Here is a 20,015-nt window from a genome sequence, read left to right on the forward strand (position 1 = left end):
CGGAGGAGATTAAAATGGGGGACAACACCCGTCTCTTTACATATGCGTTTAAGTGAATCACTTCAAGAACGTTAGAATTATTACTATTTTTAATTTTTGCAGCTCGGCCCAGCCATAGAAAGCCTCCACGTCAGCCAATACCACCCACGACCATTGATGTGATGGAAGATGTTATTGTTATTTGTATCCACACGTCTCCACATGCATCTGCAATGGCTTAACACTCCTGAAAAGCCAGCTGAGTGTTATGCTAGCAAGGCTGTAGCAGATACGTGCCTGCAGTAGGGCAACCACATTTTAGCTAGATAACCTCACTGAGAGCTTATAAAGTGTGTTTGTTGAAAACTGTTTTCAGTGCATTTTTTCTTCTTTAGTAGGCACCTGAACTGCTGCAGGCCTGCTCACACGAGGTCTCCTAATTTTTCTTTTACTTTCATAAATATTACGGGAAAACCATAATAAACAAGATTACTGTTAAAAGAGCTTCACACTGAAAATTTCAGCCAAGTGTGGAATTCCAGTAATATTCGTGGGACGTTTACGAGTGAAATGAGTAAATAAAAAAGGGGGTAACCTCGCAAACAAATTATGCCACCTTCAGGTTGTGATACTCGCGAAAAGTGTCGACCAACCTCTTTTGAAACGAGCAATTTATGCAAGGAAACTGCTTATCAGATGGTAAAGCAGAAAATCTGCATTTAAATTGCAGCGGTGTCGCCCTTAGCACGTCTGCCTGCCCTTTCTGCCCAATGGCTAATCTGCAGCCACCACACACCCAGCGCCTCCATATTGGAAAGAACCAAGATGGCGCCGAAAAGCGTGATTGTCCCCACCCTGAAAGCGGCGCTGGGCATTGAGGTACCCTACGCATGTCAGAAAAGTACATGTTCACAAGCACAAATAACAACCTGGATGGATTCTTACATACATGATTGCACAGCAACTGATTAAACACCTACTGCATGCAGACTTGGCTAAGCTCTAGTGCAAATAGTATTGCTGTAACAGCATGTACGCTGTGTCCAGAAAGGAGAGTGCAGACTAGAGCCACAGGTGGCTATGTCTGCAGGTTTTCTTTTTGCTGCCCAGGCAAGGATCACTAACCCCTGTATTCAGAAATTCAACTTAAGTTGAAGCCCATGCTTGACTTGATCTAAGTGATGCCTGTCGTGAACGCGCCGAACGAAACGCAGTGAGCCTCTTTGGGCCCGTTAACGCCAGGCGTCATTTAAATTAGTCAAGCATGGGCTTCAACTTAAGTTACATTTCTGAATATGGGGGTATGAGAGCTAACAAAAGTTCATCCTTGTTCCTTGACATAATTTATGTACTGCATGCACTGGCACATAGCAGCAAGGCCACACATCCCTTAGTGTATAGATCTTTCCTCCAAAAAGCTTACGTGTTGACCTTTAGAGTTTTGAAAGATTAACAAACAAACTTTTCTATAAGGCATATTACCACACGTATAGTGGAGCCCTGACTTACAGTTTGCCTGAAAAATTTTCTTATTGTATTTTCATGACAGTGTGGCATCTCCTGTCCAGTGTAATTATTTTGGGAGAGGAATGTGTAGCAACACAAAAGTTGTGGTTTCATTTGCATTGGCTTTTAAAACACCCACCAAAGCACAGTCCCACAAAAGGTTTCGGAGCAGGGCACCGGGATGGACAAACCCGATCATTAGAACGTGCCACCGTTTGCATGACTGCACATGCAAACAACTAGGCATTGGCATCCGGCATGGTGTGAACATAGGTATTCACTTGATATCCTGTCACAGTGAGTTTACTAAAATAGATCACCCGGTATATAAAACACTTGTAAGGTCTGAGCTTGAATATGCATGTGTGCTGCGAGATCCTAGTAAGAATTTTTTTCTTAATTAGACACACTATAAAACCGTAGTGTGCTGTACTGTGCGTTTCGTTTTGCCAAATTATTTGGGCTTCTCCAGTGCATACCATCAACAAAACTCACTTTGCAACTTCCTAACCTCCCCTGAGCAGCAGTGGTGCTACAATGGTTATTCTTGTCGAACTCATGTAGTCACCATGTTAACGTATATGATGTCCAATTTCTGGTGAAACCACAAACATGGTCATGCACAACATGGTGGACAACAAGATGACTATGCGGGCATGTAGAATTATACTATTCACCTGTAATACACAAGGACATCAATATCACAAAAGGTGCACTTAATGAAGTTCCGATCTGGAAGTACGACGTCATGCAGATCACGATTAAGTGGCATAGAGTCACATACCGATTACCCTATTTGAATGATCCAATAACTTGTGAGCTTTTGTTCTCACTTCTACAAAATATAGCATGTTTTTGGGAAGACTGGGGAGGGTATCTAAGGCCAAGAAGTTTGAAACCCTCTGGTGGACAATGTTAGGAATCAAGGCAAAAGGTACTTTTGTAGAAAAATATTTTTAAATTCACAGGTGGTTTAAGGAATATAACAGCACACATCAGTAAATGGCCATTTTACTTTTCACATAAGAATTCATGCCTTCACAAAAACAGGGACCACATGTCTGTAAAGAAATGCATAACAGCAAATAATGTGCTTACCTTCTCGCACGTTTTCCTGAAGGATTCAACAGGTGAATCCACATCAATCCATTTAGAAACCCTGAGGGTCACCAAAGAGCTCCAATCTGAAATAGATAGGTAATATGATGCTAATGTGATATCAAGAATGCAATGCCACCACTGTGCTGACAGTAGGCCATACTTTATTTTGTAGTTCAACATTTCCTATTAAACAAGAGACATCATGCAAAAGAGAAAGTGACATCTACATGTAGAAAATCAGTTGCATGACATTTTATAAGGTGCCCAGGTAATTTGGACCAACACCTTAAAGTTACACATGGTATGTAGTGAAGCAAAAGGAGGAGGGCTGGCTATTATCTATCAACAAATTACCTTAGATCAGTATTGAACTTTTGATTATGAATGTAGCAAATAGTTTGAACAGTGAGTGTATAGCATGTGTGTCAACACTTTTCTTTTTGAGAACAAAGAGGCTCTTCAAGTTTCATAACTTCTTAAACAACTTTTTTTCCTGTTCCTTCTGTAAAAAGAATGGCTGAATTTGACTCCTAAAATTGTTATATACTTGGACCAGATGGTGCTTGTTAACGTTACTGGCCAGTGCAACCACAACAGCAGCCTTTGAAAGTTTTTAGCATTGTGTGGCAGTCTGTTGTCTACCTCTGAGCGACAGCTTGCATAAATAGCAGTGTTTAAAATTGCAGGTTTAAATATTGTGAACAAAGAAGCCACGTTGGAGATGACATGGCTGCAAAAGTTTACAGCCATCCACTCTTGGGTTGCACAGGCCACGATGAAAGAAGTAAATCTATCACTTAGGATTGGTGCCTCGTGTCCTCATGCACAGATATCCTGTTTATACTCTGCCACCTAAAACTGCTTCACAATGGCCATCATTGGCTTTTCAGGGCTTCAACTCATGGTCATCCCTCACCCTTTCTTTCTTCCTCCTACCACTCACAGTTGCCTGCACCTGCTGGAGAAACTCAACTACTGGAGTGGTGCCTGACCACTGGCAGCACTTTTTCCCCTTTGTCACAGATAACAGTCATTAGAAGCTTTTTGGTTTTTTTCCACACCCAAACCGAGGGATGTGGCAATCTCTAATTCACTGTTGGCGGTGTCTAAGGAAGCTACGACTGCATGCACTTTCATCTGCTGCTGTGTACCCTGGAATAAGTGCGCTAGACAGGTAACAGATGGGTTGATGAACATGAAGCTAAGCGCCTAGTGAGGGAGAATGACAGTGAATGTCTCTATAAGAAGCTGTGGTCTCAACTACATCGGTACCCTGTAAATGCTGCCAAAAGGAGCAGAGTTAGAGTGTTTTCCACAAGCTGTTTGCGCTTCAATTCCCCAAAAGCGGTCCCATCATTCAACAAGCCACCATTCACTGTAGAAAGCTGCCACTAAAGGACAGTCAAACAACACTGGCAGTGGCAACACCACTCTAGGTCACATTTCAGACCTTTGTTTGATAACCAATGCCTAAGAAAATGCTTCCTAAATTGGTCTCTCTCTCTCTCTGCCATAGAATTCAAGCGCCGGTCATCAAGAAAGTCACCAAAGATGTGATAAAGCGGACTCGGTACTGCGTAGTTGTAGAAGGAAACCTATTCGACATTCTCTAGGCATCATCTGGTGTTCAACGGCGCTTACGAATAAGGACACACAATGTATTTTCCTTTTTTTTTTGTGCAGGTGTCCCAATTGCCAATTTGGCTCATTTAGAAGTGGTTATTTGCTTTTTTGAACGCATCGGTTTTTCCTTTTCTGAACACGTGGATCGCTTCCCGGTCTGTTTATTTCGCTTTTATTTTATGACATGAACCTGTTTTTGCAGCACGTATATACTTCCATGAAAACTAAACCATCACTAATTTGGCTTTGGTTCGAAGAAAGTGTCTGGCACGAAATATAGCTGCGCGTGCACTTTCTCAATGCGGTGCGAGCAAAGCCAGGATTTAGAAACATGCTATACCTATTACATTGCTTTTCGTGCTTCGTGTGTGATCAGAGCGGTGCTTCGGTCGCATTATCATGGGTCTTTTGTTATCAATATGATCAGTCGGCCTTGAGAGACGGATAATAAGTGTGACGTAGAGAGGGAGGAATAGTTGCAAAGCCACGAAACCTGCTGTTGGTGCTCCTTCCGTACCATTATCAAGGTGATGCGCTGTCTCTTCAGGTTCGCGACATACAATGCAGTTGCCTTCAATCAGCTTATTTCAGGGTGCTGCTTTATGATGTGGGTGGGAGTGTAGTCACGTGATATTTTTCATATTTCATGAGGTTTACTTGCCAGTCAGAAAAAATTGCACGCCATTCATATGTCGCTGAAAACACAGCAGTTAGATGTCATTTCAGGGTGCCTACAAATGCCTCATTGACACTTTGACAATTAGGACAGTACTTCTCGAATTAGATAATTCATTGCAATTGCCAAATTAAATCTTAGTAACGAAGGAATTACTGGCAGCTACTCCACTGTACTGGAAACAATATGCATTAAATTTTCTTCGAGTAACGCGCCTGCTCTTTTTTTCAGTCTTGATGCATGATAGTTGGGGCACCCTGTATAATTCCCTCAGTAACCGAAATGAGGCCAAGCCGGATTCACTCGAAATCAGAATCAACAGCAGTCATGCGCAGAAGTGCTTATACTTGGACTCGCAGAAAAAGAAAAAGAGACAGAGAGAGGCTGCAGGAAAGGCGAAGCAGTATTAGTGATAGCGAAGCATACGACAATTACACAAAGGAAGATTACGCCACTGAGAGACACCAGCTTCTTGGTGGTCGGAAAGAACTCAGGATGTAAACTTGAACTGTCTCCTACTATGAGGTCTTGTAAATTTTCATATAAGGCCATCACTTCAATGAACAGCTCTTCCAGGTCACACGAAGTTTCTTCAAGTGCAAGAAATATATATATATATATATATATATATATATATATATATAGGTTGGGAAAGCTGGTCGGGCCCCAGCCCCTCCAAAAAATGAAAACTTTCTGCCTATGCACCTTGGTGTGTCCTTACTTAATCCAGCAGGAAAATAAAGATTATAACACTAACCTTGTGATGGTAATACAAGGTCTGAACGTGAAAAAGGCATAGGGGTTGACTTGGGATTGGGCAGGAGACATTCTTGCCGTGATCGTGGATGGCTGATGTCCACTGTCACAAATTTGTACCTAATGGCCAAAAAAGCAAAGAAAACACGAGTAGTGTGATCTATTATCAAAATACATCACAACTCGGAAAAAAGAAAAAGATCAGTAACCTGAATATGGCTCCACAAAAACACATTATTTTTCTATCAAAACTTTTACTTAGGCAACTTTGCTAAACAAAATCTACTCATAACAGTATTGTCCAAGGTAGTGATAAGTATTTTTTCACCTTACACTGGATTTCAGCAAAAAGCATTTCACATGTTGACAAAATCAAACACAATCCATGTATGCATTATATTTATGAAAATATGCATGTTTTATCTCTTTTCTTCTCAATTTTCTGTTAACACAAAAGTTCTTGTACAAGGACTTCAAAGTTCTTGTTTAAAAAAAATTATGCAGATCTGTGAAACAGCTAATTGCTATGCTCATGGACAACTTTCTGCGGCAATGAAGCAGAAGCTACAGGGGCAGAGCTTCTGCACAAGTGTTAATGCATCAAGTAGTCTGGCACAGTTTAACACCACTTTCAGTTTCTTGGAGTAGATACTGAATCAGCATAGCTTACACATGTGATGATTTTACATTTTGACACATGCAAAAGAAACAAGCAAAAATATGGGTCATACTTCACAATTAGTGGTTAAGCCATACAATGTTTGTTTCCTGTTCCCCAGCTTAAGATAATTCTAATAAGACTTAGGAAGTACAGTAAGTGCTGTTCTTCGAGTGCACTTTGCCTCCGTAGCTTTCCCTTCATTGCCAGAGAAAGTTGTTCACAAGTATATAGAACTAATGGCGATGCATCCAATTGTTCATATTCATTCTATGCAATGCGTAATCTCATGCAATGTTTATGCCTAATGCACCACAAAGGTTACAATCTCATGCAATTTTAACATTTATCCACTACACTATTCACAAGCTATGCTGAAATGCAAACACCAATGAGGTGGATGCACAGTGATATGTCTACGGAGCAATGTCAGGAGGACAAAGGCAATGTATGATGCTTGTTGAGGGAAGAGTGGTGATGATAGGTGTATACACAGAGAAGGAAGACACATATCTAACTGTATTTAAGGATTATGTACCTCCTGTGTCAAAGCGGTGCATGCTCATACTGGACAATGAGCACACAGTCAATGGCTAAATAAAAAAAAATCAAAGCCATTGAATATAAAGCTCTATTCCATTAAGAGGTATGTGCGCTTTAGAGATACCTATGAGCCTGTTCATGTGCTATGTGGGAATTTAGCTCTTTATTAGGCAGAATAGAGATGCACTCTCTGGCTTTACTTTGTCGACTAGCATACATGGCTAATATAAGATCACTTGCTGGAGCTGGCATTCTGCGGACATATCATCATCAGCAGCAGCCTATTTTATGTCCACTGCAGGACGAAGGCCTCTCCCTGCGATCTCCAATTGCCCCTGTCCTGCGCCAACCGATTCCTACTAGCGCCCATGAATTTCCCAATTTCATCGCCCCACCTAGTCTTCTGCCATCCTCGACTGTGCTTGCCTTCTCTTGGCACTTATTCTGTAACCCTAATGGTCCACCGGTTACCTAACCTATGCATTACATGACCTGCCCAGCTCCATTTCTTTCTCTTACTGTCAATTAGAATATCGGCTATACCCGTTTGTTCTCCGATCCAAACTGCTCTCTTTCTGTCTCTTAACATTAAGCCTAAATATATATATATATATATATATATACATACATACATACATACATACATACATACACACCCACACCCAGCCAGCAGTAGCAGCCACACCAAGCCCGGGCAGGTAGGCATAGAAAGCTTTGTCTTAAAAATAAGCTTAAACAAATCAAACATGCCCTGCGACATCAGTTGTGCATGCAGCTTTCATTCCATGTTACTATGTTGCTATAGCAACTCGCAGGCTCTAAGAGTTACCATAATGGGAAGCTCCAGATTAATTTTGACCACCCGGGATTCTTTAACATACACCGAAAGCAGGGTACCTAGTGTTTTTTCCTTTCCACTCGTATCGAAATGCGGCCACCACATTGGTAAATCAAACCCACAACCTTGTGCTCAGCAGCAGAATGTCAACAGCCACAGCCGCAAGTAAATACTGGACAGCATCTTCACATCAATATGTACAGCACCTTAACCCCTGTCATGAATTCTAACACTGCTCACAAAGCTTGCATAATATTCCCACTACTTTACAAGAAAAATGGAACACACTGTGAGCTAGAAAAATGTACAAGACCACTGCAGAGCCAAGCATGAGACAGCGTCAAAGCAAAAAGTTGATGACAGGATGAAAACTTAACAAATTGAGAGATCCTGCAAATGGAGACAGATCTGTGAAAAATAATAGCCGTCATTAAAAAGGTGGAAAAAAAGCATCGGAATTTATCCTGAAACACTGTCAGGCTTGGAAAATGCTTTCCAAGTACCTTGTCCTTCAGGCATAATCACAGGAGAGGTGCACGGAATGTACTATCCTACATAATTTCGTGTTATGGCAGCTGTCTACAAGTGCAGCATGTTGAAAAGGTAACACATGAGTTAATAAACCTTGACCTGTTCATAATTGAACATACTGGGTGACATAACATCGAATGACAGTTTTTTTTTTTTTTTTTACATATACAGATAAATCTCTGTCTCCAACTTCTAGTAGTGATGGTGACATTATTCTAAACAGCTCTGTTATAATTACTCGCCCAGTATTACGATTATTACAGTATAACGATTACTTCCAGCATACAAACAAGTGTGCAATACATAATTGGCGTGAGTGTGCCCGACTACACAATGAATGAACAAGACTGACTAAGGGCTATGCATCTGATAAATTATTGTGTGTGCAATGGCACAAGGCGTTAATAATCAACCAAGACTTCATATACAGAAAGTAGCGAAAACATTTGCAACACGCACTTTTCGAAGCCGCTCAGTGCCGCACATTCATCAGCGAATGTAGACTGCAGATGTTTAAATACAAATACATTGTCACAGTGTGCTATCCCACAGTAAACACAGCGAAAAACAGCGTCAAACAACAACTGTCATAAGCGAAGACTAAGCGAAATAAATTGACAGTCTAGTGCGCGTTAACAGACTCCGGTTTGTGAAATGGATCTCGTACTATGGCCTCAATGATCAAAAACTCAGCTATGGAAAGCAAGGTGCCCCAAACGAGCCCTATCAAGGAGGTATTGGTACGACCACATAGCCCAGCAGCGGCTCTCTTGAAGCCCAGAGAAGCCCGAAGACGTTCGGCGAGGGTAGTATAGGCGCCACCAAGTGCTACACAACTAAAAAAATAATGCCAATATTACGTCGAGAGACTCTAGAAGTTAGCATTAGCAATCTTTCTGTCTGGATGTGCAATGTGAGCACAGCAAGGGCAAGCCCGATCCGAGAATGGATTACACACGTGGGGCGAAAGGTCGGCGAAACATAACATTTTTTTGGCAGCTTCTCAACATTTGACAACACTTCTACAAAAGCGATCTCGTTCAGAACCAATCACAAAGCACGTTACATTGAGATTATCAAGTACTAACCCGGCATTTCCGGCAGAAATTATCGCTTCTGGCAAGTCCGCTGCAAAGTGTAGGTCTATTCCACAGGACACATTGCCCCGCGCCGCCATGTTTAAACTAGCCGGGGATGCGTGTGGAACATGGTGTGGAACATATATGTGCGCGCGCGCGCGCGCGCCGAGTTTGACTGTAGCGCCCGTCTACAGAAAGAGAAAAGAGGCGCGTGCATAGCGTCAGGCACCGAACTTCTGAACTGTCGCGAGGCCGGCGTGTTTTACGATTAAAACGTTTAATTGTTGTGCGTTACTGATACACGATGCCGTAGCCCCAACTAGTCCGACAATTCATCAGATTCAAAATAACGAAACTTCACTGAAGACATACAAACCATTGCAAAGGTCATCAGTTGACGCGCAAATTTTGAAAAATAACACAACCGATCACACACCCATATTTGTGCACATGTATGTCATATGTCCCACGTAACACGTGCGAATTTTTTTAAATATGCAATGGGCACCTAGCTCGACAGCACTGAGGTAATGTTATTTGGCTAACTTCGAGCAAGTTGGACTTTTTGTTGAATTTTGCCTAATTGCGTAATTATTTTATGAACTCAAATATTCAGAGCAAATGTGTAAATGAGAAAATTGTAGACAATCCTGAAAAAGTCCTGTTAGAGCAAAATATTTGGTTGTAACTGTCACCGTTTACATCTGCGCGGTGGGCAAAGACCTCTACGCAGCACAAAAGGAGGCACGTTGGTGATGCACTGCAGCGCGCAGAACCACGATCCAGTGTTCTAGCGACGTAGCCAAAGAAAAGGCGCGCCCCCCTTGCGGAATTCCTGCCCCATCTCCTCCCCCAACTACCATGCGCAAAATTTTGCTGCAGCCCTAACCATTAGAGCCGAAATACTGACCGAGGTTATACGGGACTTTCAAAAATCCCAGAAGCTTGCTACTGCACGAAGCGGAAGTGTTTCAAACGTTCAGGTGGCCACTTGTCTCACTTACGCTCGAAAGACGCGGTGCTACGAACAATACATCCGCGTTTCTCTCTGTTCGCGAAGGTCGGCAGCTCGAGGGCAAAGCGCGAAAAGGACAATGTTTAACATTTCCATCCTTATTGTGCGCGCGTCATATGCCATCTTTTTAGGTAAACTCTAGCTCGGGGAAACGCCCGTGCATTGAGCGAGGCGTAGAGAAAATGGGAGCATGAGATCAAACCAGAAACTAAAGGTCATGTGTGCCTGCATTGTTGGGAAGGAGTATATTTTTTGGGATGTGCTTCAGATGACCATCAAGAAAGATCGTTAGGTCCGTCTAGTGTTAGATTTTTGGCTGCAGATATCGAAGGTGGCCGGACTGCCTCTTGACCTCATGATACTAACCGAAGAAAAATTGACCGAGGGCCAACCATTGGGCGGTGCTCGGCGGATCACTGGGAGCCGATCATGTCGGCATGAAGCTTAGACCATAAAAAAATGCCGACCTATGTTGCCGACCCCGTCGGCTCTGGCTCCACCATGGATTCTGGCACGGATGCGTAGGGCTGCGTAATGCCGAGCGCAAAAGTTTTGGCTGGCCAGAGGCAGCTTCACGCTGGTGCGAAGCTGCGGGCCGATCATGTAGGATGCCGCCGCCGCCGCCAAGTCGGCGCCTGAAAATATGTCGACTCCTGCCGCCGCCGACTTCTGCGCCTGGAGCGCACAATCGGGAGGCAATCGGGGAGCGAAAGAATAAAGACTGCCGCATGCCGTCACCTCAACCGTCTGTAGCAGTCGGGTCACGCAGCATTCACGGGGAAGGAACCGCATGAGGCGGGCGCGTAGATGGTGACTGTTCGGAGGAGCTTTTGGCGGGAATTGGAGCGTTCAGTGGCTGCTTGGTAGGCGCTAAAGTCCCTTGATAATTTGAAAGTACCGCCACTCTTTGAACTCTGCCGCCGTCGCGCGACCTCCTTGCCTCCTGCTCGCACCTTGCGCGTCCCCTCCGCGGCAACCTGGGGAGGTATCTTGTAAAAGTCCACCTAGTGGACTGTCCATTTCGGCCGTTCCTGGTTGGCTAGGGCCGCTCGTCTCCTCCTCGCTCCTACAGCTGCATCCAATCAGCAGCGGCCTAAATGGACAGTCCACTAGGTGGACTCTTGCAGAATACCACCCCAGTTTTGCCCCCGCTTTTCTGCCGACGATTGGTCTCCCTGTCGTTGCCTCTGGAAACGCGCTGATCTTGCGTTTTGCTTGTGTTTTTCTTCTTCGTTCGCGCCATTTTTCTCAGCTCGGCTGGCTCGGCGCTTTAGCTCGGCGTAGCGGACGTTGTAAGCTGTGTTTCCTGCTCTATGTTCTAGCGCTATGCCGTGCTGTTGCGCATATAACTACAGCAAGAAGCCTGAAGATGGTTATGCCGTTTTTATGATACCACAAGGAAAGCGTGACGGCTTGCGCTGGAAGCAGTGGCTGCATAACATTGGCCGAAAGAACTTTGTTTCGACAAAGAACAGTGTTGTTTGCGAGGTGAGGCGTCTTTCTTATTGCTCGTAGCAAATCATCCCCTAATGCTGCATTTTTTTTTTCATTCTTCCGGTCTGCTCACCAGCGTTTTTATTGCGGCAAGTTGTACGATGCGTAAAAATGCGGTTGTCCTCAGTATGCTTAATATTCTGCAACGGCTCCGCACCTCGCACGTCGCCAACTGTTGTTATTCAGTCGGAAACGCAGCACTATAGATTCTGCTTTCCGCTGAGAACAATTATGTGCGAAGATACAGCCTCGCGATCGCACTTTTCGCGATTGTTATAGGATCCGCTGCCTGTTTTACTGAAAACTGAAATAGCGGCTTGTAGAGGTGCTATTATTTCTAGCTTACGTTGATCTGAGCGTCAGTCAGATACAATGAATGCAAGCCCTGAAAAAATTAGTGGCAAGTATACCCGTGGTATTGCAGGTGGTGAGCGCTAGCTAGTCCACATTGCGTTTTTTTTTTAAGTTTTAAGGCGAAAGCCTTTAGATCTGTTTCAAGGTGGCATTGTGAACAGAAAATATCACGTGACCCAAGGAAGGCCAGAGGCGACCCAAAGTATGTGCACCCCTGCATAAGAGAATTAATTAGCCAAGTTAACTAATGAATCATTAGTGATTGAATTAAGGTGGATGAAGGACCATTAAGCTGGATTAGGCTGGATTAAGGCGAATTATATATATATATATATATATATATATATATATATATATATAGGCTTGATGAAGGAGTATCAAGTCCGATTATGGTGGATTAAGTTTTAATTAGGAGCATTATATATGCTTGTAAAGGCTACTGTAATAAACCTTAATCGTTCTAATCCTTCATCTACCTTAATCGTCCTTAATGTACCTTAATCCATCTTAATTCACCTTCATACTCCTTCACTGACCTTAATCCTCCTTAATTCACTTTAATCCACCCTAGCACACCATAATCATCCTTAATCCACCCTAATCCATCTCCATCGACCGTCATCCACCCTAATCCTCCGTAATGACCTCAATACTCCTTAATCAACCTTAATCCTTCTTCATTCACTTTAATGACCTTAATCCACCACAATCCTTCCTAATGCACCTTAATCCCCCTTCATTCGCGCTAATCCACCTTCATCGACTTTAATACACCTTAATCCCCCTTAATTCATCTTAATCCAATAACTAATCAATCATTACTTTGCTAATCAGCAATCATCTCTTATACACGACTGCACATGCTTTGGTTCGCTTCCGGCCTTCCTTCGGCCACGTGATATCTTCTGTAGCTCACAACGCGACCTTGAAAGAGAGATATAAGGCTTTTGCTTAATAAGCCAGACACAAAGGGATGTGCAACAAGCAATACTACATCAGACGCACAATGTAAAGCCTCTCATCATGTGGCAGAAAAATTGTTCGGAGTATAGAACTCGCCTGAACGCTCCTATTACATCAATATACGCCGTTCATACGGTTTTAAGAAAATACCAGCCTCCTCATAAACGTTGCCTTCCGCATTATCGATGCTGTTATAAACATTTCTCAAAATTTCCAACACCACTGGGGCGCGCAACTGGCCCAAAATAACACGCCTCCATAGAATGCTGTGGTCCGTCCGCTGGAGCCCAGGAGAAAAAGCGTGCCGTGCGCAGCTGGCGGGCGAGGAGAATCGAGGAGGAAAGCGCCGCGAGGAGGAGAGTGTCGCTGCTTTCAAATTATCAAGGGGCTTTAATCGGCGCAGCTTCACACAGTTTCTATGGCGCTGCGCTTCCTGTTCGCGAGAAACGGACATTTCCATCCTGCGAATTTTCGCCTCCTATGGACCTCCACATTTACACGTAAGTCGCACGGATTATTTACGCTATTAGAGCCTATCTTTTGTAGCGTTAATTTGGAAGGAAAGCACCTAAGGCTGCGTTTCTTTGTTTCGAGAGCCCGTCTACGCTTTTCGATCTGTTGAAATCGGCATGTTAATATCACTAATAATCAATTTATAATAATAAATATCAATAAAAAATTCGATGCCTTGATGTCTGTAGCTGCACTTAATGCGCAAGAGTTCGCATGCCAAAGCTTGTCGTGCAAGCGAATTAAAAGACTGTGGATGCATCGCGATATGCATGGAGCACGGATGTGTGCATGCAGTACCCGTAGCCAGGGGGGTGGAGCTTATAAGGCTTCAGCCCCCCCCCCCCCCCCCCCGAAATTTTTTCGTGCTGTCATGCGCCACCGACCAAAACAACCCCCGGCGCCGGAAATCATGCTCGATGTTGTTTTGTCTAGAATGTCCTTTTCACGCTCGAAAAGACATTTTAGCACGAACATTGCAAACTCGCGCTGAATTTCGCGGCAACGCCCATGCACCGGGAGTCATATCTTAACGCAAGGAGGTCTCAAAGGCGTTTTGATGGCGTGCAGGCTTGGTCGCGGCATCTCGCGGAGGCCATGTCCAGCGCTTGGATTTCAATTCTGAAACTTTATGGGCATAAAGTTCTCGCAAACTTTTCATTCGAAAGGTGCACTGACATTTCCAAAGTCGTGCTTTAGATTTTCAATTCTGGAATTTTGTGGGTTTAATGCTGTTGTAAAGATTTGACGCCAAAGGTGCATTGACTTTTCTAAAGTCGTACATCGGACCATACAACGAGACAAGCCAAATCAACACACTATCAGACAAGTTGACAAAGCACGCAGCGAGGCAGTTGGTTCTTTATTCTATGAGCGAGGTCCGATGAGACGAAGCGTTGTGGTGGTTCATTTGTGCCGTCATTTTTTTTTTCACCTGTACCAAAGGAACCATGCCAAGACACTGATGCCAGCAAAGGCAACTACGTTCTTCTTTATTTTTTTACTTTGAATTTTAATCGCGAGCACACATTGAGCCTCATCAGTTTTCTTTTTCTCGCTACCCGCGGGCTGCCAGAGCCAGCCAGAGCCCATGCGCTTTGCTCGTGTTGCCCCGACCAACGCACGGTTCACTTCGGTGCGCGTTCGTTTTTCTCTGGCCGATAGATTTTGGCCTGCCAGAGTTTTGGACTTCTGGCTAGCAGACGAGAAAAAGAAACAATGGTCGCTCGCCGCCATCACTGTGGGGACTGTTGCGTACTCCAGGGTAGCGTATCGTACTGCTGCCGAGCTGTAGCGACGCCTGCCTATCGAAGCTCGACCGACGTTACTATTGGGTATCGTGGCGTTGTCGGCGGGCTGCAGGCAGCCGGTAGACCATGGCGACCGGGCAAGGACGAGACGATTTCTAGTGCGAAACTTGCACGGTTTATTCAAAGGTTGATGAAAGATGATAAGAGAATGAAGTGTTCTAAAAAAGTACATTTCGGAGCCCCTTAAATAGGCTCTCTACAATCGTGGGAGGGATCTTGCTTCCGTCGACGTCACGTGACCGGCACAGAGTCTGATTCGCGGAAAGAGGGCCCCTCCTCCTGCGGTTATACCGAGCCTCTGGTTATACCGGGTCTGCTGCAAGGAGGAGGGCGTCCCGCCTCCGGTTATACCAAGCCGGGAATTGCAGACGTTTGTCCTTTTTTGGGCGTTGCTGTTTCGCGGAAGATCCCCTGTAGAGCTTGACAGTTCGAGGAAAGGGTCCCTCCAAAGTCGCACACACACAAAAGATGCCTGTATACACTGCGGGGCTTGCGCCAGACCGGCAGACACCCGAGATGACCATGGCGAATTAGGAAGTCACGCTTCATTTCGACGAGGCATGGTGGGTGAAAGTCCTTTCTGCACGGGGTGCTAGACGCCAGCCGTAACAGAACTCGACGTATTGCAACGCGTTCGCTTAAACGCAACCTCTCCGGAAAGCCTTGTCTCGCCGGTGTAGGATACCGAGCAGTATGAGTATGGTTCTCTGTGGAGCAAGCGTCTCACGTTTTCTTCGATATTCCTTCGGTAGCCCCACTAGGTGCCCAAAGTAGGCATTCGATTGTAGCCAACATGCCTTCCTTTCCTTTATTTCATTTCGGTGGCCCCCGCAGCACAAAAGAAAAAAAAAGACATAGTTGCGGAGCATCGAATTGTCGCAGGGTGAAAGTACGATTTTGTTACTTCTTTTGCGGAAAGTAACGGGCCACGGAACGTTTCACTTGCCGGATATTCTTATTATATTGTTACGAGAAGGAAGAAGCGTGCGTCTATTTACAGATGGCATCTAATGGTTGAGCCAACAAGCGTAGAGCAGCGATGATGTTAAACTCTTCTTCGTCGTCTCCAAGGCCACCATCATCGTCCTCTTCTTCCCACATTACCGACTGTGACAATATTTTGTAATAGCAATTATATGGACACTCCAGGCGCATTCCTGCCGTCGCCCTCATGTTCCGTATAAAGTCCAAGGGCGGTAACATCGTGACCGCGCGCCGCATGCTGTATGTGCGAGTGAAAGGGGGTGGGTGGGAGTGGCATGGGTGAGCCGTTTAGTGAGCTGGCGATGGTGGCTCAGTCTTGTGAACGCAAGGAAGAAAAGCGGGGAGGAAGCGCGCCGCCTTCCGTCGCACGCGATACATCGGATGGAGTGGAGGGAGGGGGGCTGTGATCTGTTAATCTGTGGTTGCGCAACATGTTTATTTGCCTTGTTTGACGCATCATACATAGTGACTTTTTCTTAGATACGTAGTTATCGGAGACTTATACGTATATTTAAATATCTTATTGCAAGGTTTTGTATATACGTGCCGTGAACTTTGTTTCCAGTGACACTTTCTTGCCCTTTATCAAGCTGTATCTTCGCATTTGTATATTCCATTGTATCTTCGCATTTCTAATGTACGAAGGCGAGCAAATGAAAGTGAGCCAATCCACCCTGTACAATAATGGTTCGGTTCATTATCTGCGAGGCATGTGCGTGGCACAGAGGCATCTCTTATTTACAAAAGGGACACGCAGGTGGGATGATAAAGGTTTTTTAATGCTTTCATACACTTGGTTGAGCATGGTTGCGTGACATAATGGACACTCCAAAAGTTGAACAGCGTGGTGTCGTGAGCTTTTTGACAGATTAAGATGTTTCCGAAAAAGAAATTAGTCGCCGTATGGCTGCCGTGTGCGTTGAACATTCCGTTTCATTGGTCACTGTGAAGCGTTGGAGCAAATGGTTCAAAGAAGGACGTGAAAGTTGCAAAGACGATCCATGGCCAGGCCAAAGCCCGCGTGCAATCATCCCCAACACAATTGCAAAGGCTGATTAGACAAGAACGGCGGATAAGCATCGATGAATTGGCAGGGCATGTGAACATCAGTCACGGTTCGGCTCACACCATAATTCATGAACATCTCGGTTATCGGCTCTTGTGTGCGCAATGGATGCCCAAGATTTTGAACCACCGCCAGAAGACGGAGAGGTTCGGCGCTGCCTTGAGTCATCTCCGGTATCATGATGAGGGTGACGGCTTTTTGTCTGCAATTGTGACCGGGGACGAATCATGGTGCCACTACTACGAGCCTGAAACACGATGGCAAAGCTTACAGCGGAAACATTTAAATTCAACATCAACACCCCCAAGGAAAGCAAAGGCAGTCATTTCTGCCAGAAAGGTGCTGTTGACTTTCTTTTTCGATCGTCAGGGGCCATTATTGACCGAATTTGCTAAACCTGGAGAAACTATCAATCGTTTCCGATATTGTGAAACGTCAGCTCGGCTGCGTGTCGCAATCAAGAACAAACGACGTGGAAAATTGAGGAATGGGGTCATCTTGCTCCCCGACAATGCCCGTCCCCACGTCGCCGATATGGTTAATACAAAACTGGCAAAGTTCAATTGGGAAACACTGTAACATCCGCCATACAGCCCAGACCTGTCACCTTGCGACTTCCACATTTTGGAGCATTGGTAAAAACAGCTCAAGGGAACCAGATTCGTGTCGGACGATGACGTGAAAGAGTCAGTTACAGACTTTTTTGAAACCCGCCGTGGTTGCTCAGTGGCTATGGTTAGGCTGCTGTGGTTGATCAGTGGCTATGGTTAGGCTGCTGAGCACGAGGTCGCGGGATCGAATCCCGGCCATGGCGGCCGCATTTCAATGGAGGCGAAATGCGAAAACACCCGTGTACTTAGATTTAGGTGCACGTTAAAGATCCCCAGGCGGTCGAAATTTCCGGAGTCCTCCACTACGGCGTGCCTCATAATCAAAAAGTGGTTTTGGCACGTAAAACCCCATAATTGAATTAGACTTTTTGAAGCAGCAACCCAAGGAGTTTTATGAGACGGGAATCACGCGACTCGTTAGTGAGACAAATATATATATGCTCATTTTTAAATAAAGTACCCCGTGTTTCATATATTCGCATTGGCTCACTTTAATTTGACTCGCCCTCTTATATTTTGCAGAACTCCTGCTTTTTATATGTTGCTCTCTGTTGCGACTTTTCGCAATTTCGGAGCAATTGCTCAATATACACGAACGGTGACAGCTGCTCCTACGCAATTCATTCTAACAAAGGACAGCGTCATTGAGATTTTTCCCTGGTTGTTGCATATGTACAAAATGTGAACAAGGCTCTTGAATGACAGAGAGATGCAAATGAGAGAAAGGCAGGGCGGCTAACAAAGTTTTACAAAAAAATTTCTCCTCAACTTATTCATTTCGTGGCCTTTACATTTTTCATATCAGCGGCATGCACTGCTTTGCTGGTTTCAAACTGATATAGTTCTAAAGTTCGTGTGATATTTTCTTTACTTATTAAATATACAGAAAACATGGAAGCATTGATATCAGTTATTTCGGGCACAATTTTTGAAACATACGAGTATATTGTTGTATGAAAATTACAGATTTTATTTGTCTTGACAGTACGTAGCGTTCAAAAATTCGTTTGCAGCATCTTTCGCAATGACAACGCAGTTATTGTTACTGTTTAATGTATTTGATCTCTCGACAATCTCTATAAGGAGGAGGCCGAGCTGCAAAAGCCTAAAAGATGACATAAGAAAAAGCACCCGGTATATACGTGACTCAAAAAAGAAAAAGAAGAAAACCTAAATATGAATACCGGCAAAAGAAAGCTGGCCGCGGACAAGCCGTGCTGTTGCCGTCGTTGGGAAGTCGCCGGCCCGTGTGTCGGCCGAACACGGTCATTCACCGGCGGTCATGACGCTTGGCCCGGTGTTGTCTGCCGATCGCCTGCTGGTGGTCGGCAAACGCGCTGGCCACGTGCAAAAACCAAGCTCGGCCCGACCCAGATGACCGAGATCGGGCCGTCTACTTTTATTTATTTATTACAAATACTTTCAGAGCTCGAAGGCATTACAGAAAGGAGTGGTTAATACATATACAAGTGTGCAATAATACAAGTTAACAAAATAAGTAATCTTCAATGGAACTTCTGAACTTAGTGTCGATAATGGCAGCGATGGATGCAGGAAGGTGGTTCCATTCTGCGCTGGTTTCGGGAATGAAATAATAACTATATAAGTTGGTTCGGCAAAATGGCACACCAACCTTGAACTTGTGGTCCACACGCGATGAAATGTGCGTCGGTAGAAGAAAAAGATAGCTTTTTAACATTTCATTTTGATGATAGATTTTGTGAAAGAGGCAGAGACGAAGAAATTTACGACGTAAAGACAGATCAGGCAGGTTTAGTGTGTTCTTCATTGTGGATACAGAAGCATAGCGGTAATAATTTGATAGAATAAACCGGGATGCGCGATTCTGAACAGATTCAAGGGAAGCGATTAGTATGGATTGACTGGGGTCCCAGATGCTGGATGCATATTCTAGTTTTGGACGGACTAAAGGTTTATAAAAAAATTAATTTTTAGGAAGACGGCGCTTTGGAAAAGTTACGGCGCAGGTAGCCAAGAGTGCGGTTAGCACTGCGGGTTACGTAATCAGCGTGCATGTTCCAGGATAGGTCGTTAGTAATATTAATGCCAAGGTATTTGTAGGAGTTAACGGCATTCAAGGGGGCTCCTTTAAGGAAATAACTGTGGTTTGTACTGTGAGGGCGCCGGGTTATTCTCATGGTTGTACATTTATTAACGTTTAATTGCATAAGCCATTTATCACACCGTAGAGATCATTGATCGAGATCTTCTTGGATATTTAGTGAATCAGATAAATTTGTTATTTTGTTGTAAATTACGCAGTCATCTGCAAAAAGCTTAATTGATGAAAGGAAGATCATTTATATATACAAGAAAAAACGAAGGGCCCAGTACAGACCCCTGTGGTACGCCGTACGTAACAGAAGAAAGAGCAGAAGAATAATCGTTAGCATATTG

General features: G+C 44.4%; 2 protein-coding genes across 6 annotated transcripts in view; one reads left to right on the top strand and one right to left on the bottom strand.

The window, feature by feature from the left end:
- csul (protein arginine N-methyltransferase 5) overlaps window positions 1–9,431 on the bottom strand; it is a 102,115-nt gene extending 92,684 nt beyond the window's left edge. For 2 of the 3 annotated variants that reach the window (XM_050193856.3, XM_050193855.3), the window contains exons 1-3: window positions 9,300–9,431; window positions 5,643–5,761; window positions 2,584–2,669 (exon numbers count right to left, since the gene is read on the bottom strand). In XM_050193856.3, coding sequence (XP_050049813.1) covers window positions 2,584–2,669; window positions 5,643–5,761; window positions 9,300–9,388 — 294 coding nt within the window. In that variant the 5' untranslated portion in view covers window positions 9,389–9,431. Of the gene's footprint in view, window positions 1–2,583; window positions 2,670–5,642; window positions 5,762–8,670; window positions 8,798–9,299 lie in introns of those variants that run through there. The other variant, XM_072287029.1, reaches the window with a different exon arrangement.
- Window positions 9,432–11,574: 2,143 nt separating this feature from the next.
- BBS4 (Bardet-Biedl syndrome 4) overlaps window positions 11,575–20,015 on the top strand; it is a 57,849-nt gene continuing 49,408 nt past the window's right edge. Inside the window, exon 1 of one of the 3 annotated variants that reach the window (XM_055061994.2) lies at window positions 11,575–11,793. Coding sequence is in view for 2 of the 3 variants with exons in the window: in XM_072287034.1 (XP_072143135.1) it covers window positions 13,535–13,616 (82 nt within the window). In the remaining variant the exon portion in view is untranslated. Of the gene's footprint in view, window positions 11,794–13,372; window positions 13,617–20,015 lie in introns of those variants that run through there. The other 2 variants (XM_072287034.1, XM_072287038.1) reach the window with 2 other exon arrangements.

The sequence above is a fragment of the Dermacentor andersoni genome, chromosome 1, assembly GCF_023375885.2.
Source record: "Dermacentor andersoni chromosome 1, qqDerAnde1_hic_scaffold, whole genome shotgun sequence".
NCBI classification, from domain to species: Eukaryota; Metazoa; Arthropoda; class Arachnida; order Ixodida; family Ixodidae; genus Dermacentor; species Dermacentor andersoni.